Raw genomic sequence first — 26862 nt, forward strand, 5'->3', positions numbered from 1 at the left:
TGAATAGGGATGCTTTTCTAAGTCAGGACCTGATCTTCTAGGGCTCTGTTCAATTAAAATGTACAAAAGAGAACTCAGTAATGTACAAATACAACCTGTGAATATAAAACATTGGCTCATGATAATGAACTGTTGCAGTCAATGACTAAATGGGTGGTGATGACTCCGCTCCCTTATATACCCCAAAGGTATTGTCTCTGGGATAAGATTGAGACCCACTGGTGGGGCGTGTGAGGGAAGTTTGTGCTGTCCTTACTTATCCAGGAAACAGGTATAATAAGAGATACCAGCCTAGCTCCTTTTATAAGGACTCAATTCATTGAAGAAAAAAAAAAAAACACCTCACAACTCTAAACTTTTCTTCCAATTTTGCCAGTCTGCTATTTTGCTAATGCTGGACTTGATGAAAGTGCCTCTGGGAATGTACAGTAGGACAGCAACTACAGTATGATAAAGCGTCTGCTTCTTCAAATCCACTATAGGCCCTTTGCATAACAAGCCTTTGCTAGCAATAGTCATTCAGAGCCATGAAGGAAATGATGCTCATTGCTATTTGTAGTATGGTATTTGGTAAGTAAACGGGTTTTAGAGCTGGTTGAATAATGCTGTTTATTCATCAAATAATTTACCTGATGAATTTTCTCTTTTATTTTTCACTTTTTGTATTAGCTCTACAGGTAGTTGAATAATATTGGACAAATACATTATTTGTCTAATAACTTTATCCTGTCAGCAGCCAGCTCTAACATGCATATTAAAAAGCCTGTCTGTGAAAAAACTTGTGTCTTTGCTTTCAGTGTCGGTCAAAGGCAGCTTGTCTGTTTGGCAAGGGCCCTCCTTCGCAAAACAAGAATCCTAGTCCTGGATGAAGCCACTGCAGCTATCGACCTCGAGACAGATGATCTCATTCAGATGACAATAAGAACTCAGTTTGAAGATTGCACTGTACTAACAATAGCACATCGGCTGAACACAATAATGGATTATACAAGGTAAACTTAAAAGCAGAGCAATTAATGGTAAATATATAGAATGGATATCATAATTCTGAAAAAAAAATTATTTTTCTGATCACCCTGCAGATATTTTTGACAAATCTAAGAGAGAGCTTTTAATCAGCACCTCTTTGAAATTCATAAGAAAGTCATAAAGTTGTCTGACCTGTATCAAGAATATTTATTTCTGCAATCCATATTTCTGAACACCAGTACCAGCTTTCCCTCAGAATTTGTAGAGAGATTAGTGATTTTAAGGTCAGAAGGGACCATTTGTGATCATCTAGTCTGACCTTGTATAACACAGGCTATAATTCCTGCTTCAAATCCAATAGCTGTGGTTGACCTAGAGCAGATCTTTTAGAAAAACATTCAATTTTGGTTTAAAAAATTCAAGTGATAGAGAATCCACAACCCTTGGTAAGTTGTTCCAGTGTGGGGTTAATTACTCTTACTGTTAAAAATTTGTGTCTTATTTCTATTCTGAATTTGTCTAGCTTCAGCTTCCAGCTATTGGATTATGTTATACCTTTCTCTGCTAAAGTGAAGAGCCCTCTATTATCAAATTACTATTCCCCATGTAGGTACTTGTAGACTGTGATCAAATCACTTCTCTTTGGTAAGCTAGATAGACTGAGTCCCTTGAGTGTCTAGCTATAAGATATATGTTTTCTGATCCTTTAATCATTCTCATGGTTCTTCTCTGAACCCTCTCCAGTTTTTCAACATCCTCCTTGAAGTGGGATACCATAACTGGACACAGTATTCCATTAATGCTTGCACCAGTGACAAATACAGAGAGAATGTAACCTCCTTACTCCTACTGAATATTCCCGTTTATACCTCCAAAGATTGCATTAGCTCTTTTAGCCACAATGTCACACTGAGAGCGCAAGTCTAGTTGATTATCCACCATCATCTCTAAGTCCTTTTCAAGACTCTGCTTCCCATGATAAAGTCCTCCAGCCTACATTCTTTGTTGAGCTTACATAGTTTGCTTGCAACTCTTACCAAGTGATCCAGATCGCTCTGTACCAGTGACCTGTCCTCTTCATTATTTACCACTCCCTGAATCTTTGAATCATTTGCAAACTTGATCAGTAATTATTTTATATCTTTTTCCAGATTGTAACAGGGCACATGTGGGCCCTTCTCTCTTCTGCCCCTTCTGCACCCACAAACCAGCCAGAGACCTCTGCTTTGATGCAATCACCTGTGCTCTTTATTTACAGTACCAATTCCCACCACCTTGTAGCTACAGATAGCATCAGGTTTACAGCTTCAGGGGCTGCTTGTTTCTGCAGCCAGCAGGGGAGAGTGGCCTCTACCTCTCTGGCTCCTCCCTTTCCTCTCCCCCGGCTTCCTTTCTGCCAGCTTTTATGTAGCCCCTGGCCAACGAGGCCGGCAGCTGTTCCCTATTTGCCACTTAGGCCTGGGCTTACTCAGCTAGCTCCAATTCCCCTTTCCTGATTGGATCTGGTGTGACAGAGGGCTGGCTCTGGATTTCCTAGCTAGCACCCTGTCACATAGATCATTAATAAAAATATGATATAATGTAGGGACAAGTGAAATACATCCGCTCAATGATGATTTCCCATTTGCAATTCTGTTTTGAGATCTATCAGTCAGGTTTTAGCCATGTTGGGGTTTTTTTATCATTTAAATTTAATCAGAATGTTTTTTGGTACCAAGTACCTTACAGAAGTGTAACTACGTTACATCAGTATTATTATCTTTATCAAGCAAATTATCATCAAAGTTGCTATTCATTCTATCAACTAAACTTGTAATTTCATCAAAAACTCAGTAATCAATATTGAACAGAATCAACAGATGGCTCATCTCAGAACGGTTTCACACAGCAGAGGCGTTAGTCTTAGCGTGAATTTACTATGTGGTATAGTTCGTTTCCTGCTCTGCAACGTGCCAGAATTCAAATTCAGTGCAGCCCATCTTTCCCAAAGAGTTATCTTGACAGTGTAACCCTGCATGCAGACAGGAATATTAAGAGTATTGAGTGTTGGGAAACCTCTGAAATTCCTGTACCATTTCCCTTCTCTGTAAGTCCATCTCCAACTTTTCTTCTCTTCCTCTTCTTAAAAGTAAAAGCAGGCTTGCGTGAAGTTGAAGGGTGCGCTCTGTGTTCCTGTCTGTTGGATGATGCAGAATGGAACATGATGTTCCAATATTAACATATAATTAGGGTTACCATCCGTCCCGTTTTGGCCAGTCCTCCTTTTTCAGCTCTGTCCCAGCTGTCCCTACTTTTCAGCAAAACTGTGGATTGTCCCGGCTGTAAGGCAGAGCAGAGAGTGGGAGCTACTGCAGAGGGGTTAGCTGAAGGCAGCACTGTCGGCCAGCAGGAGAACAGAGAGCGGTGGCTGCTGCCTGGCGCGGGGCTTGGCAGGTCAGCGAGGAGGGCAGCTCTTGCCTGGGCAGTGTAGGGGCAGGGCGGGCCAGCCCCAGGCAGTCCTGTTTTTACTTTAAGAAATATGGTCACCCTACATATAATTGGAAGAAAAAGAAACAGTCGAAAGGGCCCCACTTTGCCTCTCAGTGAATTTGCACAATCCTGTTATCAAATCTACAGGATCTGTGCTATGCCCCAGCTTTTAAACAATCCCTCTGAGAAACCCCTTCAGCATGCCAGATGCCCAAGGGACCCCATTCCTCCTTAAGGGTAGGCCACGCAGCCTCAAGAGGTGCTGTCTTGAGAAACCAGTGCACCTCAGCAAGTATTTGCAGTGACACCAGCCAGCCTTTTCAAAACAGAGTAGGATTTATTAATCAATTGACACGCAGCTTACCTTGTGCTTTAGGTTAGTACAGAGCAATAATGGTTAAGACACAGTCTGTTCTGGCCACCAGCGTTCTACCCAGCCAAGTTGCCATGGAATCCCTTCTGGCTCTTTGTCAGTCAAAAAAAGAGCAGATGTGACTCTTATCCCAGCCAGCTGATGCCTTTCCCCTTTGTTCTTGACCTGGGTCCTTTGCTCTGCTTTGCTAAGAGGTGGAAAGAAACCTCTTTCCTCTTGATGTTTGGTTGCTAGGTGTGAACAGTGTCTTCCAGCTTCTCCTTTTATATGGATCAGTTTCAGCCAGTCCTTTAATGATCCATTCATTTCACCCCAGACAGCTATGTGACCCGACACTGGATAACAGTGCTAAGTACAGAGGAAAACTGAGGCATGCATAGGAATCATCAAAATATTACCAGAAATTCTCATTGTCACACTGTTATGCTTCTAGACCTACAAATCAGGTTATGAACAGTAAAGATAAAGCAGTATAACTGAATAGGTGGGCCTGATTCTGCTTCCATTGGCTTAATTAGGAGCAGGTCCTGTGTTAGTTAACTTGCCACTGCACAAGTCTCACAACCCCTTTGAGGCATCTCCAGTCCCTGTATGAATCTGTTTTGACCAGCAATGGGCATAATGTTCTTTGATAGAATTGTTGCATGTTAAAGGGTTTTTTTAAATGGATTATTACTACTGGGAGACTGGTACAGCCATGGAATTAATTTGGCCTTAATTTCCGAGATACTGACTGACTTTTTTGGAGGCTGTGGGCGTTTGGCACTTCTGTAAATTAGGCATAAACTCACACTGAGGTGTTATGTCTAGCCTGTTGCGTTGCAGCATGTGAAAATGATTCAGCATAAAGAGAGATTTGGAAAAATGCTTGATTTCATTGTTGAAGGAATTGAGTTCCTATAAGGAAAGCTTCTGCAATATCAGTTTTCCGCTTTTGTTTTTACAGGGTTCTCGTTCTCGACAAAGGAACAATAGCTGAATTTGATACACCTTCAAGCCTTATAGCATCAAGGGGTATCTTCTATGGTATGGCTAAAGATGCTGGATTAGCATAGCAAGACTTTTATACCATTGAACGACTGACTCATCCCAAAAGTGACTCATGAATGTACTGTATTTTACAGAACAGTCTTTGTAATAGACTAAACTTGTGATACATGAATTGTTACAACTCATGATGATGAGAAAATGAATTTTATATTTTTAAAAATATTTTATATATACATAAAGTATTTTATTAACTGCTTTTATTTTTTCTTAAAAGAATGCCAAATATCCTGCCAAGGAAATGTATGTATCACAAGCCAACATGTATTGTGTTCTGGTTTATCATTAGTAAATTAAAACTAGTGATATAAAATACATCTGTGTCTGTCTTCTGTATAAAACACATTAATTCTGAAATGGGAAGACTGATGATGTTCTGTGATGACGCCATTAAAAAGAAAGTAATCCAGGAATGTTTCACACGTGTGTAAGTAAATATCCCTGGGGCAAAAGTGTTGGATGCTGGATTCCCAATACGGCAACCTGTTCTAGTGCCTTCATGGAGCTTCACTGGGCCAGACCAACTTGCAGAATCAGGGTCTATAACATTCCTTCCTCCTCCTACCAATCTAAGCCCTCCAAATAGAACTAAACAACTGAAAATCTGGTGAAGTCAGTAGGAATCTGTACACGGGCTGTCAGTTAATCGCAGTTAACTCACACGATTAACCCAAAAAAAATTAATCGTTATTAATTGCACTGTTAAACAACAGAATACCAACTGAAATTTATAAATATTTTGGATATTTTTCTACATTTTTAAATATAACTATTTCAGTTACAACACAGAATACAAAGTGTACAGTGTTCACTTTTATATTTTTATTACATATAGTTGCATTGTAAAAATGATGAACAATGAGATAGTGTTTTTCAATTCACCTCATACAAGTACTGTAGTGTAATCTCTTTATGAAAATGAAACTTACAATTGTAGGGTTTTTTTGTTATATAACTGCACTCAAAAACAAAACAATGTAAAAATTTTGAGCCTTCAAGTCCACTCGGTCCTACTTCTTGTTCAGCCAGTCGCTAAGAGACATGTTTCATATGCCTCTTTATGCTTTGGCCAGCATTCCAGAGGACATGCTTCCATGCTGATGACGTATGCTAAAAAAAAATACATTAATTAAATTTCTGACTGAACTCTTTGGGGGAGAATTGTATGTCTCCTGCTCTGTTTTACCTGCATTCTGCCATATATTTCATGTTATAGCAGTCTCAGATGATGACCTAGCACATGTTCGTTTTAAGAACACTTTCACTGCAAATTTGACAAAATGCAAAGATACCAGTGTGAAATATCTAAAAATAGTTACAGCACTCGACCCAAGATTTAAGAATCTGAAGTGCCTTCCAAAATCTGAGAGGGATGAGGTGTAGTACATGCTTTCAGAAGTCTTAAAAGAGCAACACTCTGATGCAGAAACTACAGAACCCAAACCACCAAAAAAGAAAATTAACCTCCTGCTGGTAGCATCGGACTAATGATGAAAATGAACATACATAGGTCTACATGGCTTTGGATGGCTATCAAGCAGAACCAGTCATCAGCATGGACGCATGTCACCTGGAATGGTGGTTGAAGCATGAAGGGACATATGAATCTTTAGTGCATCTGGCGTGCAGATATCTTGCGACATTAGCTACAACAGTGCCATGGGAATGCCTGCTGTCACTTTCAGGTGCCATTGTAAAGAAGAAGCAGGCAGCATTATCTTCAGCAAACGTAAACAAAAATGTTTGTCTGAGTGATTGGCTGAAGAAGTTGGACTGAGTGGACTTGTAGGCGCTAAAGTTTTACATTGTTTTATTTTTGAATGCAGGGTGTTTTGGTACAAAATTCTACATTTGTAAGTTCAACTTTCATGATAAAGAGATTGCACTACAGCACTTGTATTAGGTGAATTGAAAAATACTATTTTTTACAGTGAAATACTTGCAATAAAAAATAAATATAAAGTGAGCACTGTACCCTTCGTATTCTGTATTGTAACTGAAATCAATATAATTGAAAATGTAGAAAATGTCCCAAAATAGTTAAATAAATGGTATTCTATTATTTAGCTGCGCAATTAATTGCAAATAATTTTTTTAATCACTTGACAGGCCTAATATGTACGTTATAATTGGCTCTGGATAAGGCTGGTAGAAGCATGATTGAGAGGGAGATGTTACTTATTTGGTACAAAATGAAAATGACTAAGAAGTCTCTAGTTCAGATTGCATGCACAGCCAGACAAGCATATAAATACTACTTTTAGTATCTCATTCAGTATTTTTCTTAAGTCAATTGTAATCATGGATTGATACATCTGACTTGGTTTTTCCAAAGAATACATAGATGTAACACTTGCCATTGGATGATGATTGGGCTGAATAATGATAAAGGAAAAGTTTTAGCGGTAGTGATTGTCCTCAGGATCTGAAGTGATTTCCATTTTTTTTGGTCTTCCATTTCCTACATCAACCACCACAGAAAGCAGTTTATGTAGTAGAAAAGTTGCAACTCTTTTTCTCTGAGTTAAAGAAAAATTCTATGTCCATCTTTGAGAACACAAAAATAATAATAGTTTATTAATTATAAAAAGAATACAACTTAAATAGAAACAAGAAGGTAGAGCCAAGCAATTCATTTAATACTTAAACATTTTCATGCAGCAGTGCACAAAGATCATGAATCCTTGATGGTCATACACAATAATGTTCACATGATAGAGTTATTTGATTAATTCAGTTAGCAAAGCTAATATGCTCAGTTATAAATTGCACAAGGTATAAGTATAAAAATATTCCTTTGAATGCATAGATAGCTACCAGCAACTGCGTAATATAATCACTATACCAAATGAATTCAGTTAATCCAATGGCTGATCTTTTCACTGGTAAAGCATACCAGTTTATTCATAAAAACTACAGTACTTTTACAGATAAAATGGCTTCTGAATGGCAAAAGCCTAAAATAGGTCTCTTCTGTCAGTCAGTAAGAATGCAGGTCAGTAATTATATGGTGAGCAATTGTTCTACTATATAAACTTCCATCACAGTGGTTAGATCCACATCAGTAAGCTGGTATAAAAGAAATAGATTGTCACTGGATCAGGCTGCACCTCATCTCTGCTTTAACATTTATGCTATGAGGAGATGTATCCTGCTACAGTCTGTTCCATTGATATTACCCATTTTATAAACCCTATGTGAATGTGTAGTGCTTAAATCCAATTAACTAAGGGTTAGGAAGTTAGGTTCTTTGGAAAAGATAGGCACTAAGAAAAAACCTTAATAGTGGGGAGTTCATATCAGCAGTCAACTATGTTCTCCCTGTTATCTAGAGCGTTCATCCATCTAATTCTCAGTACAGTACATACTTCTATAGCTAGGTTAACAGATTAGATCCTTTCTTCTAAAGAGGATGGTTTTGTAAATTTAAAAAAAAATGTGAATAAACTGGATAAAAAAGTCTTTAACAGATTACTCAACTTTAACGTTTTCCGACGTATTTATTCCAGGATTTCATAGCAAAGGAGCATAACACTGAATTTAAGTTAGTTAGCAAGAATGTGAAAAGGTGACCGTGCAACAAGAAACATAAATAGTTGTCTTTGAAAAAGAAATAAAATGCCTAGAAATCCCAAGATTCAAATGGCATCCCAGTTTTCAAAATGCTAAGCATCTGATTAGTTTCCTTTTTACATAATAAATTTACGATTTCAAGGATTGATCTTGTTCATGAAAGGATGAGTTTGAGGAAAACGGAACTGCAATATTTGTGCACCTTTCTCATGTGGAAATTGCATTGACTTGTCTATGGAGGAAAAATAACTGCCATTTTAAAGGAGCATTAGAGAAACTTCTTGATCATAAAGCAACAAAAGAGAGAGGTTTTGTTATCAAAGATTTCAATACCATGTGTTGACAAGCAGCCATGAGATTTAAAAAACCCTAGCTATTTTGGTCAATGGTATATTTGCAATTTGGGTAACAACAGTAATTCTTTATCTTCAACCTGAGAAATATTTATAAATGCGGTTTAAAAAGCCACATCTAATTAGTAACTTAATGCTTAAATGAGACAAATGGAGTTTTGTGCTTTTTCCATAGATTTAAATCCTTCCATTTTCCTCCTAAACTAGGGTATGTTTGCTTGTCACGTCACGCATGTATTTCCCATTAATGACAGTGGGATGTCTGTGCACATTAAGTAATTTGGTACAAACACTAAATGAGTTTCATGTTGTGTCATTTAGCATAAGTGCTTCTGCTATTTTATAGCTAACAATTATTAGAACAATCTAAGCTTTTCCTTGAGAGCTTCTAACTCTACAGGGATTATTGTTGTGTAAGGAACAGAGTGCTACATGAATAGACTGAGAATTCTACCATTGCTCTCTTGTCATAAGCAGTTTCATATCAAAGTTAGTCTGAGATGAGCTGTAGGCTGTAACTGTGCATGACATGTCAACCTTATCTCAAAAGTAATAAAATAGATTTTTTCAGGATATTAGCCCTTATAAGTTCAATGCTTAAACATTGAATCCATTGCTTTAAAGCATAAGATACAAATATTTTGTTTTATGCTGCTTTAAATAGTTAATAAGTCAGTTTTGATGCTTTCTTGTTGTAACAAGGCCTTTCAGTCAATGTAGATGCAGCATTTCTAAACAGAAGGTTATTGTTGTTGATTATTAGAACGAGCTCCAGTTCTTGGAAATCCTGAAGTCTTGCAACATCTTTGTCCTTAAATAAATAAATAAAAAATGCAGTATGTTAGTAGCATCCACAATAAATACTACACAGGAGTTCAGTTTTGCAGATTTAAGGAGGAAAAACCACAGATGTATGCTAGCAGGGGGCAAGTATTCGCCCAATAGTTTGACTCCGTTTTGCTTATCTAGCTATAAAGCAGACACTCCTATTGCATGTTGCATTACTTTAGCATTCTATTTACTTTAGATTTCATACTTTTTAAAATGTCATTATTTTAAGTGGCAGAGTGTTTCCTATTTGGAGACTCCTGGCTCTTCTACTGTGTAACTCTGATAAAGTCATTTTACGGCTCTCTGCCTCTATATTCTGATCTGTTAAATGGATGCAGAACTTGCCTCTCACAGGAGTGCTGCGAGCCTATGGCTAGTCTACACTGGCAAAGTTAAAGCACTGCCACACAGCTCCCAGCACTGGTGCACTGTCTACACTGGCGCTTTACAGCGCTGAAAATTGCTGCGCTCAGGGGGGTATTTTTTCAGACCCCTGAGCGAGAAAGTTGCAGCACTATAAAGTATCAGTGTAGACAAGCCCTTAGTTAACTAAATAGTATACAAATGGGCAGTGAGATCCTCAGACAAGTGCACAGTATTAATAAGCTCAATTGACCACTTTGTGATCAGTCTGTTTGGTTTCACTGTTGTGTGATTCAGGAATTCTAATTCTTTTTGTTTCCAACATGCAGTATCAACTGTAGACTAATGTGCCAAGCAAATGTACAACAAATTAAGGTTACCAATAGATGAAGGGAAGATTTATAGTTCAAAGGAGTTCTTCAGTATTATTGACAGGCAATGAAAATTATTAGTGGAATTAAAGCTTGTTGCATACTATCTATAAACAGCTTGGAACAGAGTCCTCTGGGACCCCTCACCCCAATAATCTTTTTTCTTTCTCCCTGACCCATCAAAAACTCTCACATTGATCCATGCTTCCACTCCAAGAGGCCCTGAAGCCAGCTTCTGAAGCAAGAAGCACACCGACCAACCTCATTCCTGACCTGGTTGAAGCAAGTCAGAGAGAGTAAAAGAAGGTACTCACAAACAGTAAGTAAGCGATCAGGCTCTGATCCCGAGTGGCCACATTTTGTCACTAGACAGCATTAAGACTTACATTTTTTGTAATTTCAGAGAACAAGTGTCCTCCAGTTTTGCTGACAAAATCTCTAAGAATTAGCGACACTCTTTGAACAGTCAGACTTAGCTGGCATATTTTAGAACTACTTATTCCTTTGCAACCCAAGAAAATGAATCTTTCAAAGAAGAGTCAGAATGTCTTCTCATACTGAGCACAGGTACAGTCCACTGAAGTCTGTTAATTAAGCACTAATCAGATTAGCTCCACCATTTGACGCCAACAATGTCCTAAGGATTTGAGGGTGAAGAAAGGGTCACTAGTGAACTAGGAAAACAGATACAAAAAGTCCAAGTCTTCCATTTATTATGCAGGCAAGTCCCATTCCCTTCAATGGGACACTTGCCTGTGTAAGGACTGCACAAACTGTACCTAACTCAGAACATTTTTTCTACAATTTAGTTGCTTTTTAAAAGGAATGTTTAAAGTTTAATTAGATTAGTAAGGCTCACTTGAGCATCATAAACCTTTCAACCATTCATGACAATACGTTATGGGATATGTTATTACACTGAATTTCTGAACATAGTTAAAAGTGAAACGTAAGTCACGCAGTACAGAATGTCAGTGCAGGAAAGCTATCAAGAAATTAGGGGTTTGGAGCTTATTTTATTAAATGGGAAACACGGTGGCAGCCCAAAGCTCTCTCCTTTAATAAGATGTTCCACTGTACAATTTACAGAGAGGAGCTTATTTAAAAAAAAAATTCCAGTATAAATAAAGGTTTAAAGAGTTACTTTAGGATTTATTTAGCCACACAGCTCTCAGTGACTTACAAGCATTTATAGCTAAAATCAGTGCAGGTCTTTCAAAGCGCAGAAGTAAGGTGATGTCAATAAAACAAGGCAATTCAGCTACAGTTGATGCTCTGACTTTAACCTCCCAGTATGAAAGAATACTGTTCAACACAATATTTGCAATATAGTGTTATCAGTGAGTGCATGGGTCGATCGTAGATCAATCCCAAACTGAGAAATATGCTGATAGGGACCATTAACTGTAGTACCCAGGATCTGTGAGACTTTGCAATCAAAACAACCCTCTCGTTTAGGAAACATGAACTGAAGATTGGAAGGCAAGAGGGAAAATTAGATAATTCTGTAAAGTTGAATATCTTGCATTTAGGGTCTCATCTGAGGCTCTCCAAGCACTTTGCAAACACCATACCCCTCTGAATTACCCAACTACTACAATCCTCTTATCTTGATGCACAGAAAAATTCATTGACTTGCTCAAGGTCACACAAGAAGTCACAGTGGGAACCAGAATGCAGATATGATTTCCACTCTTCTGCTCTGTGCCCTAGACCTAACTTGTGGATGGAGCGAAAGGAGGAAGACGTGTAATACAAAGACTGCTCCTTAATGTCTTTCTACATGATGTTAAACAGCAGAGTAACTGACAGTACAGTTGTAGCCAAGTGCCTCCCTTATCCCAGCCCCGTGGATGGTATCTTATCTTCCATCCAACCTCTGCATCTCTGTTCAGTGCTGCAGGCCCAAACTATGCCATAGCTATGCATGACTGGCTGATGTGACCATCAGACGCACTCCCACCAGTCTTGTATGCATCTGACTGAGAAGTTTTATCCCTTTTTTATGAATCCTGAAACATTCAAAAACAGCCCACTTAGTTCATGATCAGGGGATTATAAGAAAGCTCATTACTGGTTATGGAGCTACTATATTTCTCTAAGACAACAAACATCATTAAAAACACGACGTTTGCCACTTTGCAACGATAGCAGTATGCCAAATCTCATATTCAAAGATGTAAGGAATCTTGCAGGTTGGTTGAGGGATGAATGATGCCTTTTAACGATACCCACAACAGCAATAAAAATAACTTTTGCTTAAAGCTGAAGGTTCTTACCTTTCTTAATACCGTATTTGGTAATTTTCTAATCTTCTCTACATGTTCTGGATTAACACCCAGTTCACTGCAACTCACTCTGAGCAGTTCCTTATAGGTTAGTTCTTGTCTGTCCAGTTCAATTTCAATGAAGTCATTCTCTCTAAGAGTAAGGTTCTGAATTCTCACCTTAAGCACCAGTTCTAGTAAAATATATACATACAGATATTAATATCTATTACATATAAGCATGCATGATCATCAAAATAAGAACTGGAAAAAAATAAATGTGACTTCATAACATCGGTAATACTAATAAATCTCAAAATGTTACCCTAAAATCATTTCATTCGTTACTTTTGATTTATTTTTATTTAATGTGAATGTAGGTGAAAAGAGCTGGATTCTGAGCTCTGGAGACTGAAATCCTATTCAGGACAAGAACAGCACAGACAGTGGTCAGGTAAGTTTCTACATAACCCATCAACTTCTCACAACTTTAGTCTGAAAGGACAACTGCTAGAGGTGAGGAGGTGGCTAGCTCAGTCTCCACGTTTCTCATTCCTTCACAGAGAAGCTACTGCAAAGGTACCACTTCTAGCTGTTTCCGTGGAGTCCCATTAGGAACTTATCTGAGATTGTCAAGTTTATTTTATATAGGCCAATATACACCCATAATAATAATCAAATATGGACAATATTACTTATAAAATTATAATCTAATTGAGTTACTACCTCTCTGAACAATGAGGAGTCCAGTGTCACTTTAAAAACTAACAAGATTTATTTGGGCATAAGCTTTCATGGGTAAAAAACCCACTTCCTACTGCTCTGAACTGGATTTCAGCTGGCAACATTTTTATCTTCTATTACCAATTTTCTGAGCAATCCAATACTGCATAACTCAGTGCTCTGTTATTGGTGATCACACATTAAAATTCATATGGCTCTTCTCACAGCTCCCATTCAAAGAAAAGTCTGGACCTTTTAACTACAATTCTGTACATTAAGTTCACAGCTCCCCATACAGGTTGAGCTAACAAAGCTTCTCCCTCAAATTAACTGGACATAGGCCTGTGTTTTGTATTTGAGTCTAGTGTTCTGTACCACAGTTACGGTGTTAGACTACCCTCACATCTGTATGTTTTTATAAAGCGTTAGATGAGTAAGAAATGTTTTCATTGATATTTGTAATAAAAATTCCAGTGGATACAATCTTTTTAAACATGCCCTGAAATATCTGTGACACAAACAAGGAATCATGCCTCACGCATACGAACATGAAAGTGAAAGACTAGAGAAGTACTATAGACATGAATAACATTGATTAGTCTATTTTCATTCTCCAACACGACAGCATCCAGGAAGAACAGAGCAAAAAAAAATAGTAAAATTAATTTTTAAAATATGTAATCATAATTTAATGTCACCTTGCATATTAAACGGGAAAGCTCCAGGGAAGAAAAATGGCTGAAATGTTGGTATAGTCCCCATACATGAGCCATTCTGTTGCTGAGATACAGGCTGTTTAGATGCAGCTGGAGAAGGGAAACTTATGCTCTGAGACACAGATGCCTGGTGAATGGGACCATTCTGGACTACAGGCATTGGGCATTCTGTCATAGTGCAGGCTCCAGGTGATGTTGACATATCTTTATTATCAGCCACTGGAGAAGCAGCATTTTCATGTTGTGATGTTGAAGAAGTGCATGCTTTGACTCCAGGTAATGAAATGGGATAATCTGCAGCTTGCAATTCTAAGGATATGGGGAAGCTTCCATTCAGCGAGCCAGTGGAAGGGTCTGGAATGCTGTTACTCATTGTGTTATAAACATAAGGGAAAGGTGGATTAGCCAAATAATTCGGGACAATTGGCAAGTCTGAGTCTTGCTTCAAATCTGCAAGTTCATCGTCTTCCACTATAGAGGAAAGAAAAAAAAGTCCAGTGAATAAGGTTAGTTATGACTGGTTAAGGAGACTAAAATTGTTCTAGTACATTGTGGTTTTTAGACTCAGACTATTTACACACACCCACACAGAGGATATAAGACAAAACAAAGAGCTCTAAAGCTCTATGTACAGTACACATAACTGTGCAAAGGGGCTCCATAAAAACAAAGCTTGTGTGACTAGGATACTCCACAAACACCTCTACTTTCCCCCTAAACACTTGGACTGATAGAGAAGCTGCCATCTTTTAAGAAAAATGTCTTGTGGCCAATATTTTGAGCCATATTATCAGCTGGGATAACTTCATTGTCTTCATAATGGGCATAAACCAGAGGAATAAATGGAGGGCAATAGATGTTCAGGTTTGCTGTGAATACCAAGAGGGGAGGGGAGGGGGGGAGTATACAGTATCTTTAGAACTGAAAGAAGTATTGACTCAACAGTAGATAGATATTAACAAAGGCAGAAATCAGAAAGAAAGGAGTGCAAAAGGTAGGAGAAACTCAAAGATTCTGAACAGGCTTCAAACTAATTCTCATCTTTAGTAGCAACATTGCTACTTTGATAGTTACAAGCATAATATACTAACGGATCCCTTGGAGCTGCTATTCTATCACTATACTTTTATGGAATAAGATACTAATCTTCAATTGAGATCAATGCAGTTAACCCCTTAAATAAGCTTCCTGATATTTTATGGACTTATCAGTCATATACCCTAAAGGTTTTGGTAAGATTTCCCTCTCCTTATCTCCATTTGAAAATATGTATCAAGCCGCAAATGTCTGTAGTAAACAAATTCTGTGACAGTTTCATTTTTCAAAATTAAGCTTTTCCCCCTCCCACATACGGAAAAAAATGACACCATAAAAGCCCTGTTGAACCAACAATCCTGAAGTTGTGGTTTCTTTCTCAGTAAAGACTCTGAAGGCCAAATGGGAATTACTGCCACAGAACGGTAAGCTTAAATATAGATTCAGCACCCCCGCAAAGGCACAACAGAACAAAACCATAATTATTAAAATAGGTCGTTACTGGAGTCTTCAAAGTTTTTATATTAACTAATCAACTTACCTCCCAATGTTTTCCTAACCTCTCTCTTTGAGGTTAACTGGGCTGGCATTTCTCCTTTATTTGTGAGAATCTCCTTATCAGCACCAGACTCTATCAGATAAGAAACCACTTGAGCATGGTTCCGTTTGCATGCCCAGTGCAAACAAGTCCTGCAGAAGGAAAATGTTGGTGCTGTATGAAATAACCATGCTACAGGAGATGAATTTTATATGTATAAAAAAGCCAAGGCCTAGCTTTCCCCCAAAAGAACATTCATTTGTAATATACATTACCAAGCAGAGATACATTCCTTGAAAATTTCTTGTACTCTCCAGCGACACCTGCTGATAGTCTTTCCCTGCAGTAATGCTTTTACCACCAACATTACTATTTTTGACAACAGCAGATGGTTTTTGCTTTAAAGTTTAACTAAATCTCTCACCTTTTAGCTTCTAAAAGCTAAAACTAATTTCAAGAATATAAATAGCTGTTATCCTTCTGGGTCTTTTTACTTTTGTTTTTCAAAAGAAGATGACAGGATATGTTACAAGCTTAACAGTAGAACTATTTTTCAACTGATAATTTAAATTAATAGAAATAGGTTTAATTTTGTTAATCAAAAGAAATAAGAATTTTTTTTCTTTGCACCACTCCAACCAAAATGAAACAGACTAGTTCCTGAGCAAAGATCTTCAGAAAACCAAATCTGATTTCAATTTGATTAAATCTCAAAACAGAGTTGATTAGAATATTTTTCTATTTTCTGCAGTAATGCCTCTCAGGACATTTTCCATTCCTTACCACCAAAAGAAGAATTGAGCTTTCGTATTACACTGATTTTCACCAAATTATCACACTGACAGAAACACTGGTAAATTCCCAATAAATAGCTTTGCAGAACCCTAAATTTTTTAGTGGATCAATTTCAACACTTTTCCCCATCACAACTTTCATATAAACTGTAGTCCTAGTGGCTTTACAGCGATACAGTGAATAACACAATTAGGCCATGTCTACATCTAAAATTTTGCAGCGCTGGTTGTTACAGCTGTATTAGTACAGCTGTATAGGGCCAGCGCTGCAGAGTGGCCACACTTACAGCAACCAGCGCTGCAAGTGGTGTTAGATGTGGCCACACTGCAGCGCTGTTGGGCGGCTTCAATGGGGGTTCGGGGAACGAGAGAGCAAACCGGGAAAGGAGACCAGCTTCGCCGCGGTTTGCTCTCGCGTTCCCGGAACCACCCAGCAAACCTCAGGGAAGGAGACCTGCTTGCTCAGGGTTCGGGGAACGCGAGAGCAAGCCGGGGAAGGAGACCAGCTTGATTACCAGAGGCTTCCTCAGGTATGCTGGGATACCTGCTTATTCCACGGAGGTCAAGAAAAGCGCTGGTAAGTGTCTATACTTGATTACCAGCGCTGGATCACCAGCGCTGGATCCTCTACACCCGAGACAAAACGGGAGTACGGCCAGCGCTGCAAACAGGGAGTTGCAGCGCTGGTGGTGCCCTGCAGATGTGTACACCTCCTAAGTTGCAGCGCTGTAACTCCCTCACCAGCGCTGCAACTTTCTGATGTAGACAAGCCCTTAGAGTCAGAATCTGATCCTGCAGTTTTTACTCTGGCAAAACCCCTAGTAAGGAGTATAGGATTTGTCAGCATAACAACCGCAAGAAAGAAATTCTTAGATACTGGCAAGGGAGAAAATATATACTCCAAAAAACATACCCTTACTTCACACAGACAGAGATTTTGGTGAAGGAAAGAATTCACCCACAGAGAAGGGTTGTGGGGTTTTGGTTCAGGCAAAAGACACATTTCCCTGGATGGTGGTTGTTCTTTAGCGGAATCCACAGAGTTGATCCCCTGAAGAAATGTAGGGGAGGGTCAGTCTCCCTGGTGTTTATAAGAGTTTACAATGTGTCTGCATATTGTATATGCAAAAACTGTATGGCCATCCCATTTTCCCCACAAAGCACTACCTCACAGCTTAAGAGCAGTATCCTAGTTTCAATGGTTTTCTAGTGCTGTTTCTCCACCACCCTTCCCAATGCTGTTCTTTAAACTGCATGAAACACCTTAATTCTTCTCCAGACTAATGGAAAGGAGAGGAAAAGATGTTGAATCTTAGGAGTTTAGAGTTACGTACAAGAAGAGTGAGACAGAAGTGGTGTAAAATCTCTTAGAAAACTTATGTGGTTAAAAAGATTCACTTCAGTCCAAAGTCCTGCTCTAGAAAGCATTTGTTTGTTAAGGAAAAGGTGTGGTCACACCTGTCTGACTTTAAACTTTAGAATATGTTGTGTTCTGCCCAACAGCACCACCTATGACACATCAAGAGTTTTTGCAGTTGTTGCTTTTTTTGTTTGCTCGGTTGATTTTGTTTACTCCTGAAGAAGGGGCTGATGGGAGGAAACTGTATGGTAGTTATAAAACCTCGTGCATGCATGTGAGAATCAGACTAATTAAAGCAAGAGAAGGCAAAGTACACACAGAATCTTGCTTATTTTATATGCCAGTATGATTAAGACTGTCCTGCAAGAAACAAAGGGCATAATTGTGCAAATTCGTATCACTGGGTTTAGTATTTCTTTGTGGAAGAAGCCCCACAGAATTACTCACTGTAGTAAGTGCTATTGTGTAGAATTGGGGCCCAGATTAAAAAAACACTGTGTGATAAATAGAGTGTGTGTGTGTGTGTGTGTGTGTGTGTGTGTGTGTGTGTGTGTGTGTGTGTGTGTGTGTGTGTGTGTCACAGTAGTGCCTAGCGTCCCCAGATGTGACCCGTGCCTGACTGTGCTAGACAATCTACATACACATAATAAGAGACAAAAGGTCCCTCCCTCAAAAGGTTTACACTCAAAACAGAAAAGACAGACAAAGGATGGGAAGAGAAATAGAAACCCAGAAGGGTGAAATGAGTTGCGCAAGGTCACAAGCAGTCGTAGAGCCAGGAACAAAACCTTGATTTCTTGTCTCCCAGCCCATTGCCTATCCATTAGCCCACACTACCTCTCTTGATGAGTGTTTATCAATTATCATTTGTCATTCATATGTGCTTTGTGATGTTTCTTTTTAGGAGAAATAACAGCTGTTAAAACAAACAGGGGTTTTTTTTTAATTATATAAAAAATTAGTCTCTATCAAGGGTTATATAGAAGCAAGTTAGGGCCTGTCTTAATTATCATTTGGTTATCTTTGGTGTATATTTTATAAAACCACACAATATTTTCAAGTTTTTGTTCCTGAGGTGGTTCACATATTTTTTTTAATTCAAAATTGTGTTAAAGACAGTTGCTAGTACTACACTTATCACTTGCCAATTTTAGTAATTTTATACTATTTTCTCATTTTTCAAACATTTTTTATCCTATTACTGTTTCAAAGTCCCAGAAAAACAACAGTCAAAGATGACTAAACATAAAGTGATGTCAAATGCACAATGTAAACTGAAAATGAAATAGAGAATTCCCCCACTCCCTTTAATCTCTTTTAGTTGTAGTAATTTTAGGAGCTACTTGTAACAACAGTAGATAAATGAACAAATTTCAAATAGAAATGTGATTAAATTGATGGGTAATTCACTTAGAAATGGAACTCCTGTACAGAAATTAGTTCCTGTACAAAAATTCCAAGAGTGAAAATCAAAATGTTAGTGTTTTTGCAATAGGAATACATCTGCATGTGAAATGTTAAGAGCCAGATTTTCAAAAATGCTCACCATCCACAATTGGGACAAGATTTTCAAAAGAGCTCAGCTCGCTTTTAGAGATCTAGAAAGAAGCAGTCATGTTTTCAAAAGCAGAGTTTTGGGGATCTGGACCTTTATTTTTAATCACTCCATTCCTGCTGCATTGAACAGCTGCTGCTTTCCTATAAAGGTGTCTGAGTTAGGGTTGTGAAATACCTAGCATTTTTAAAAAAACAATCAATCAAAAAGTCCAATGGAAAGCCAGAAAGAGGAGGTTGCACAAGTGTCTGTGAATCAGCTCCCTTGTATCTACATTATTAATTATTATTAATATTACCATAGCATCAATGTTAAGCATATGTTGTTAGATGTATGCCTCAATATATATTTAATGTAAAGAATCATAAAAGTTACATAGATCTGTATACTACGATGCAAGGACCATCATTTTAAAATGTCCTGATTTTGTATGCTTAACTTCATATCCATAATGTCTTAATATACTATTGTTTGGGGTGTTGCACTATATGGGTACAAGATGGAAAAACATAAGAACAGCACAGATAGGAGATTACAAGATAGATAGATAAAACTTCAGATATGTCCCCCACCATAACTTCCTTCTTTTCACAGGCATTTAACTGCAAACCATCTGCTTTCAGCTGGAGACAATGCCATAAGATTTAATAGTTACTGTAAAATACTGTAGTCCACGACTGGACTATGCATTTGAGGTAAAAGCCACTATTTTTAAGTGTGCTGAAATAATTGTTATAACTCAACAGAAAGAACTCCTATATTATTTACAACAAAAATCCCACGGCAACTGAGAACAGGTCTGTGAAGCACTGGCTGTTTTGTTTCTTTGGACTTGGTGCAAAATCTTTGAATTCAATCCCCCTGCATATCACTTTGAGTTCAGAAGTAAAATTCTGCCAAGTCACCAGGCCTTGTGGGTTTGGGCCAAAAATAGGTACAATCTAAAAGCTTCAGGTACTAAGGAGATGTTTGATATAAATGCTTAGATTCACACAGCTTCCACTTTAAATCATGAGCCTGTATTGAGAACTGCACAGATACACTCTTGTGCCCATGTTGAGCCCCAATGACAACATCAGAACTCTGCATGAGTGATGGATACAGCCACATGGTTTTTGGTGCACAATTGTAACCACTATTTGCTCCAATTGTATGTAAACCTCAGCAACTCTGGCCTAATTTAAGGTTTCATTCTGACCATTTCACGAGGATTTAATGTAGTCTAATACAGAGAGGTACTGCACACTCACAAATTCCATTTATGTCAATAGCAGCTGCAAGTATTCATTACTTCTCAGGATCAGACCTGTACATAAGACCCATTCCAGAGATGCAGCTTCTGCACACAGACTCAAAGAATATGGAAAACACGATTATAGCTAAAGTACAGAACAAGAAGCAATTTTTTTTAAATATATTTTATGCCAGGTTTTGGATTGTTGTCTTAATGCCAGTTTTTTGAACAAACTGATTTGATAATGAGCAGCCGTTTATTATGCATATGGAAATAATGAGAAAGTGAAATGGGAGAAAAATCACTACTTAATTCTATTATTTAAGAAAAAAAGAAACCAAATCATATAAGGCCTGATTTTCACAAGTGCTGAACAGCCACAGCTCCCATTGACTGTAAGAGCTGTCATGGGAACTTGGCACATCTGAAAATCAGGCCCTTAGTTTTTTAAATTCTAGTTTATTTTCCTTTCTATTTCATACTTTCTATTTTCACTTATGTAAGCACAGCATAGTAATTCACATAAAGATATAAACTGAATCTAATCCAGGTAAAACAATCTTCAAGAATGCCTGAATTGTTAAAATCATGTTTAAGAGAGTTTAAAAAAACATTTGTTATGACTGGTGTGGGTATGGTTCATTATAGAAGAGTTTCAGGATTTAGGGTTGTCAATTGGTACTTGAATGAGATGTCAAAACAAAAAAATCTGTGAGATTTTACGTATCTCACTGAAACACATTGCAAGATCTTTTCTCATAACAGGAAGTTATTTTAAAAGCTGCCTTAAAAATAACTCAAAATAAGCCTCTCTAAAAATGAGCGAGCTTGGCAGGTCTGAGGTTTACCGTCCGAATGTTATTTTTACTGTGCTGTGTTTGTGCAGCCAGCTTTCCGAATCCCATGAGTATAAGTAATAGAAAGAGGCAACACATTGAACTGATCAAAAATCAGAGACCAAGGATCAAAACTTTTGAAACAAAATAATGTAAGCCCAGAACAGCAATTATCAACAATATCATTACTTCCTCCTTTTAGAATAATTTTAAAGCATCTCTAGTGAGGGAGGATTAGGCAAAGTTTAGACAGGACATTTAAATTACACTCAGAATTCAAACTGTCAATACTGGATAGCCTTGCATTAATATATTTCATATGAAAGACATATATAATGTCCACTATATCATTAGCAGACTAAAAATAAAAGGCTCTTTAAATGTTCTTTACAGTATCTGCAACTGTTAGTTTTATTAACCTTTAAAAATACACTTCATTCATTCTAGTTAAAGGCTTACCAGCCGTTGACTTCATTTTGAGAGTTGACATTCACTCCAAATTCCACCAGTCTTTGGACCTCCCCAATATCTCCCAGAGCAGCTGCTTCTCTCAGTCTCTCCTGGAGTTCTTTCTCCTCTATAAAAGTTGTCATCTTTCTAAGGTCACTTTATTGTTAAGCAGCTGCCAATTGAAGGTGATTTAACATTTTATAAAGCTAAAATACTGAGCAGCAAAGATAAAATTAACCCTGCATAATAACAGGTGTCTGTCTCTTCTTCTTTTAATTTTAAATTCATATATTGATTCTTTCTGTCTGTTACATTTAAATCAGATAGAGCCACACATTTCTGAAGAACAATAAAGCCAACTGCATAGTACAGTATCTCTAGATTGTTGCTGTTTCCTAAACTCTTCTCAGGGGGACTCTATTATCTGTGACAACTCTCTGACCTAGATTTTTAGTTCCTACCAACAGCCCTGCATGCAATTCCTGGCTGTAGCTGTCCTATTTGCTGTATGATTCATCAGATATATTCAGGCTCATACTTCATTATTTTTATTCAATTAAAATGAGTTATTGCTTAATATACAAATAATTTTGAATGTAGAATATCTTCTACCACAACGTTATTTATTTCCACCACCCCAGAACTGCAAGTTGTTCTGCCTAGTAGCTCAGCACCTATGTGTAGCCCCATTGAAATCAAGTGAAGTTTCCATGTGGGGAACTTGGGTCCATCCAGCAGAACAATTTGTAGGATTGGGACTACAATTGATTCCATCAATTCACATTGTTTTGACTATTGTGCTAATTTTCTTTATTCATTCTAAGTCAAATAATGAGAGATATGGGAGAGAAAAACACTATTTCACAACTATCTTCTTATAGAACACAAGCTAAAATACACATTTAGGACTCCATCTTCAGGTCCAGCTGACCTGCACCAGCTGTATCATGGCATCTGGGGAGTCCTGCATGCTGGGAAAATTCATAACAGCTACACTGAGCTGGAGCACCTTTAAGGCCATTTAGGGCCCCAGGAGCAGCACAAAGGGGCTGTATTGGGGGCCAGAATCTGGCCCTTAGTCTAAAATAAAATCTATAATCTAGTATAGATTTAATGAACTAATCCTTACTCATGCAAATAGTTTCACCGATGTAATGGGATCTCAACATTAGTAAGAATTATTCAAGTAAGTAATTACATCATTGTAACAATTATTTAGAGCTGTTTAATATAACTTGTTCTGTAATGTCCAATAGTGTAAAAATAAAGCGTCTATGGCCCTGACCCTGAAAGGAGAACTGTGGGGACAGACCCCTGGGCCTGCACACACCCCAGTGACTTCAGTAGGGTTTTGTGCAAGTGCAGGGGGTCTACTGAGGGCCTGATTCTCTAAAGAGAATTACATATGTGACTAGTAATAAATTAAATCAGTAGAGCCACCTTTTTTACAAAACATGTAGACACAATCAACAGAAAAATCTTATTTTTAAAAAGCAACTTTTTTTTACCATTGTTTTGAGTAATGGACCTAATTCTTATGATTTTACATCAAGTTTATATTGGTAGGTACACTGACTTCAGAGGAGGTGCTTCTGGCGTATACTAGCATGAGAGCAGAATCACACCCAATATTTTAGATTTAATTAAATAATAGTAACTGTCTATCTCACATTACATCATTTATTATATATATTTACTTTCTGCATTCATCCAACTTGAAACATTAAAATAGACTACAGTCATTTTTTACTTGTTTCTTAGTGTCATTTTTTGGTTCTCATGCATCAGCGTCAGGCTGCAATGTTTGGATTGCAAACGCTACAAGGGAATTTTGAAAGCAAACAAAACAAAAAATAATTTTAATATATAAGCAAATTTCTGTTACACTCTAGGACATACAGTACCTCACACAGTCCGACATTTGTAGAGTTATGCCAGGCCTCTGTAATCAATGAGACAGTTTACATGAGTAAAGTTACTTGTGAGTTTTTCCAAAGCCACTATGGCCTCAATTTTCCTATTGGACAAGGCAGCATTAATGTGGCTCTGAGGGCAGGGTCAGAACCAGGGGTTAAAGAAAGAAGAAGTGAAGGACAACACAACTCCCCCTTGTTTCCTAAAACTAGAGAGGAGCATCTCTTCCTCCCCCAGATTTTTGTACACAGCACTCCCTCTATATCTTCCCCCTTCCTCCTTGGTTGCAGTGATGAAAGCACCTCCTTCCTGATTTGATCTATTTTAACCATTGACGGGACAGAAGTGTTGATGCAGCGATTAACATATTACTGATGCTCAATAATCAATGTAATAATTATAAATAATCAACACCATAGGGATGGATATGTTTAAGACACGATATCTGAAGCCAGTGACATCTCTCAATGCTATGCCATGTCACTGTGGTCTCTCATGAGGCCATGGCACCTCATTGTTCTGCAGTGCCACCTCTTTCACCTCTCAGGCTGCTGCTGCATCTTCCTCCTCCTCCGCAGTGCTAATGCTTCTCCTCCTCCCACTGGCTCCCCAACAGGAGCCCTTAAGCCACAGCTTCTGTTTTCTACCAGACCAACAATCTGCTGAGAGCAGAAAAAAGAGCTCATGACATCAGCTCCCCAACACCCATTCCTCACCCTGTTGGCTGTTGTTCTTGCCCAGGGAGCCCCACTCCCTCCCAGGAACCATCTCCTTCCCCTTGTTCTGTGCTCCCCTTCCCAAATCCAGCCCAGGCATGTCCTGTTTTTCTGACCTCAGATGTGCAAAGCCTAGTTGTGTTGCGGTGGTGCCACAATGTCTCTCAACAGCATGACTGTGCCTTTTCTGCAAAACCACCTGTGACTTGACATCGAGACAGTTAACTGGAGTGAGAGTGTGTCTACACTTAAATGCTACAGCAGTACAGCTGCACCACTGCTGGAGCGTTTAAGTACAGACCTATGTATGCCTACGGGAGGAGTTCTCCCATCACCATAGGTAATTCACCTTGCTAAGAGCAGGTTTACACTTACAATGCTGTATTGGCACAGCTGTGCCACTGTAGCGCTTTAATTAAGACACTCTGCCCATGGGAGAGAGCTCTCCTGTCAGTGTAATAAATCCATCTCCCCGAGAGGCGATAGCAATGGGACAAGCTCTCCCGCCGACATAGCACTGTCTAAACCGGGGGTTAGGACAGTATGACTATGTCGCTCACGGTTTGGACTTTTCATACCCCTGAGTGATGTAGTTATGTTGATGTATGTCTGTAGTGTAGACCAGACTCGAGAGGTGATGGGTAGCTCAACGTGGTCAACCTAGCGCTGTCTACTCAGGGGTTAGGTTGGTCCAGCTGCCTCTCTGGGGTGTGGATTTCCACACCCCCGAGTGACGTAGCGATGCTGATGTAAGTTCCTAGTGTAGACCAGACCTGAATGTAGACAAGGCATGGGCAGTGGTACCTCCATGCAGGTAGCTGAGGTATGTTGCTCCCAGCTGGGGGATGTAGGCTTGGCACTGACTAGCTCCACCAAGGGTACAAACAACCTCTGTGTGGATCTTGCTGTTGGAGCACATCTCCCTCTGGCCGCAAAGCCCCGGCCTGCATGGCAGAGGAGGTGTCATTCCATAGCAGGATGGCTGATGCCGCCTGTCTCAGACAGAGGCACTGCAACGCGAGAAGCTCCGAGCACATTGACCGCCACCCTCCTCCCTCAGCATCGAGGTGCATGGGAGAGAGACACCTCAGCGAGGCCCTCGTCACAAAGACAGCACCCTGCGCCAGCCAGCAAGGCCGGGGATGAGGCCTATGTGACTGAGAGGCCCAAGCCCTGACAGGCCCCATGGGCGGTTAGCGAGAACGCGGCCGGCGCGCGTTGTATTGTGGGAAGAGCTAGGAGCGGTGCCGCCGCCGCCATTTTGTCTCTGTCACTCCGGCGGCAGCCCGAGCGAGCGGTCGGTCGGGGACGCAGCGAGGGGGTGAACGCAGTGGTGCTTGGCAAGGGGCCACTCGGGCATCAGGACACGATGATATCGGCCGCCCAGCTCCTCGACGAGCTCATGGGCCGGGACAGGAACCTGGCCCCCGACGAGAAGCGCAGCAACGTGCGGTGGGACCACGAGAGCGTGAGTGAAACGGAGCCACCTCCTCCCCGCTCGCGGCCCCTAAGGCCTGGTTTTGTCGTAGTCACCCAGACGCGCCGCGGAGGACCTAAGGGGGGGCTACGCCAGCCCGGGGACGGGGCTGTGGCCGCAGAGATGAGGGAACTTGGGGGTAGGGGCGCTTTCTGCGGGGCTCTGGGAGGAGTAGGCTGGGGCCAAGGCTCGGGCTGGGCCCTTCATGGCTCTGGAGACCGGGAGCAGGCGGGAGGTTGGGAAGGAAAGTACGAGGGGCCCGGCTTGGCTTGGATGGGAGGCGGGACCCGCTGTGAGGAATAGCCCGGCCGGAGGGAGGGAGAGGGTCCGTAGTAGCCTGACTGAGGAGGATTGGAAAGGAAGGGGTCTGCTCCTGCCAGGATTGGGGGGCGTGGGGGAGCTGGCTCGTGGCTCTGCCCGGAACTTAGTGCCTGAGGGATTGCTCTTAAGTGTGTGAGGCGATTTGTGCCGTTAATTAGTTAGCTGAGGAAAATGAGTGGGTGGTGAGGGGTCTGCTTTTGCCGGGGGTCGGAGGGGAGGAAGGATGATGGGAGGGTCTGTGTTGAGCTCTTTATACGGGAGAGAGTTGTTTTGCCTTGGATGAAGGAAAAGTTTCTTAAAGCCTGCCTGTTTCTCGAACGTGGAGGGTTTTGTTGTTGTTAGTTTGGGTTTTTGGGGGCAAGGGGTCGTTCCTGAGTTTGAGGAGGAGGAAGTTTCTGGGTAGGCCTTACTGCAGTTTGGTTGTGATGGGGTGGGAGATGAATAGTAAGGCGGATATGCTAACTAGCTAAAGAACACAGGGTAATGAAGAACCTGAGATTCTTTGGAAATGAAGATTTTGCTGATGTGAGAGCTTTATTTCTACAAATCAAATTTGGAACTTCTGGATTTTTCATTT

The 26862-nt window shown here is 39.7% G+C and overlaps 3 protein-coding genes across 7 annotated transcripts in view; 2 read left to right on the top strand and 1 right to left on the bottom strand.

The window, feature by feature from the left end:
• The window catches only part of ABCC3 (ATP binding cassette subfamily C member 3), an 80889-nt gene extending 75716 nt beyond the window's left edge, over nucleotides 1-5173 (top strand). For all 3 annotated transcript variants that reach the window (XM_030534164.1, XM_030534166.1, XM_030534165.1), the window contains exons 30-31: nucleotides 798-992; nucleotides 4758-5173. In XM_030534164.1, the coding sequence (XP_030390024.1) occupies nucleotides 798-992; nucleotides 4758-4866 (304 nt within the window). In that variant the 3' untranslated portion in view covers nucleotides 4867-5173. The remainder of the gene's footprint in view (nucleotides 1-797; nucleotides 993-4757) is intronic.
• Nucleotides 5174-7412: 2239 nt separating this feature from the next.
• On the bottom strand, nucleotides 7413-22259 carry ANKRD40 (ankyrin repeat domain 40). The gene is made up of 5 exons (XM_030534167.1): nucleotides 21867-22259; nucleotides 15632-15780; nucleotides 14038-14526; nucleotides 12629-12810; nucleotides 7413-9595 (listed from the first exon to the last, which is right to left on the bottom strand). Exons 1-5 carry the CDS (start codon nucleotides 21998-22000, stop codon nucleotides 9449-9451), a joined length of 1101 nt encoding a protein of 366 aa, XP_030390027.1. The 5' UTR covers nucleotides 22001-22259; the 3' UTR covers nucleotides 7413-9448.
• Nucleotides 22260-25724: 3465 nt separating this feature from the next.
• The window catches only part of LUC7L3 (LUC7 like 3 pre-mRNA splicing factor), a 43477-nt gene continuing 42339 nt past the window's right edge, over nucleotides 25725-26862 (top strand). For 2 of the 3 annotated variants that reach the window (XM_030535052.1, XM_030535053.1), the window contains exon 1: nucleotides 25725-25955. In XM_030535052.1, the coding sequence (XP_030390912.1) occupies nucleotides 25857-25955 (99 nt within the window). In that variant the 5' untranslated portion in view covers nucleotides 25725-25856. The remainder of the gene's footprint in view (nucleotides 25956-26862) is intronic. The other variant, XM_030535054.1, reaches the window with a different exon arrangement.

This window comes from Gopherus evgoodei, chromosome 15 (assembly GCF_007399415.2).
Source record: "Gopherus evgoodei ecotype Sinaloan lineage chromosome 15, rGopEvg1_v1.p, whole genome shotgun sequence".
NCBI classification, from domain to species: Eukaryota; Metazoa; Chordata; order Testudines; family Testudinidae; genus Gopherus; species Gopherus evgoodei.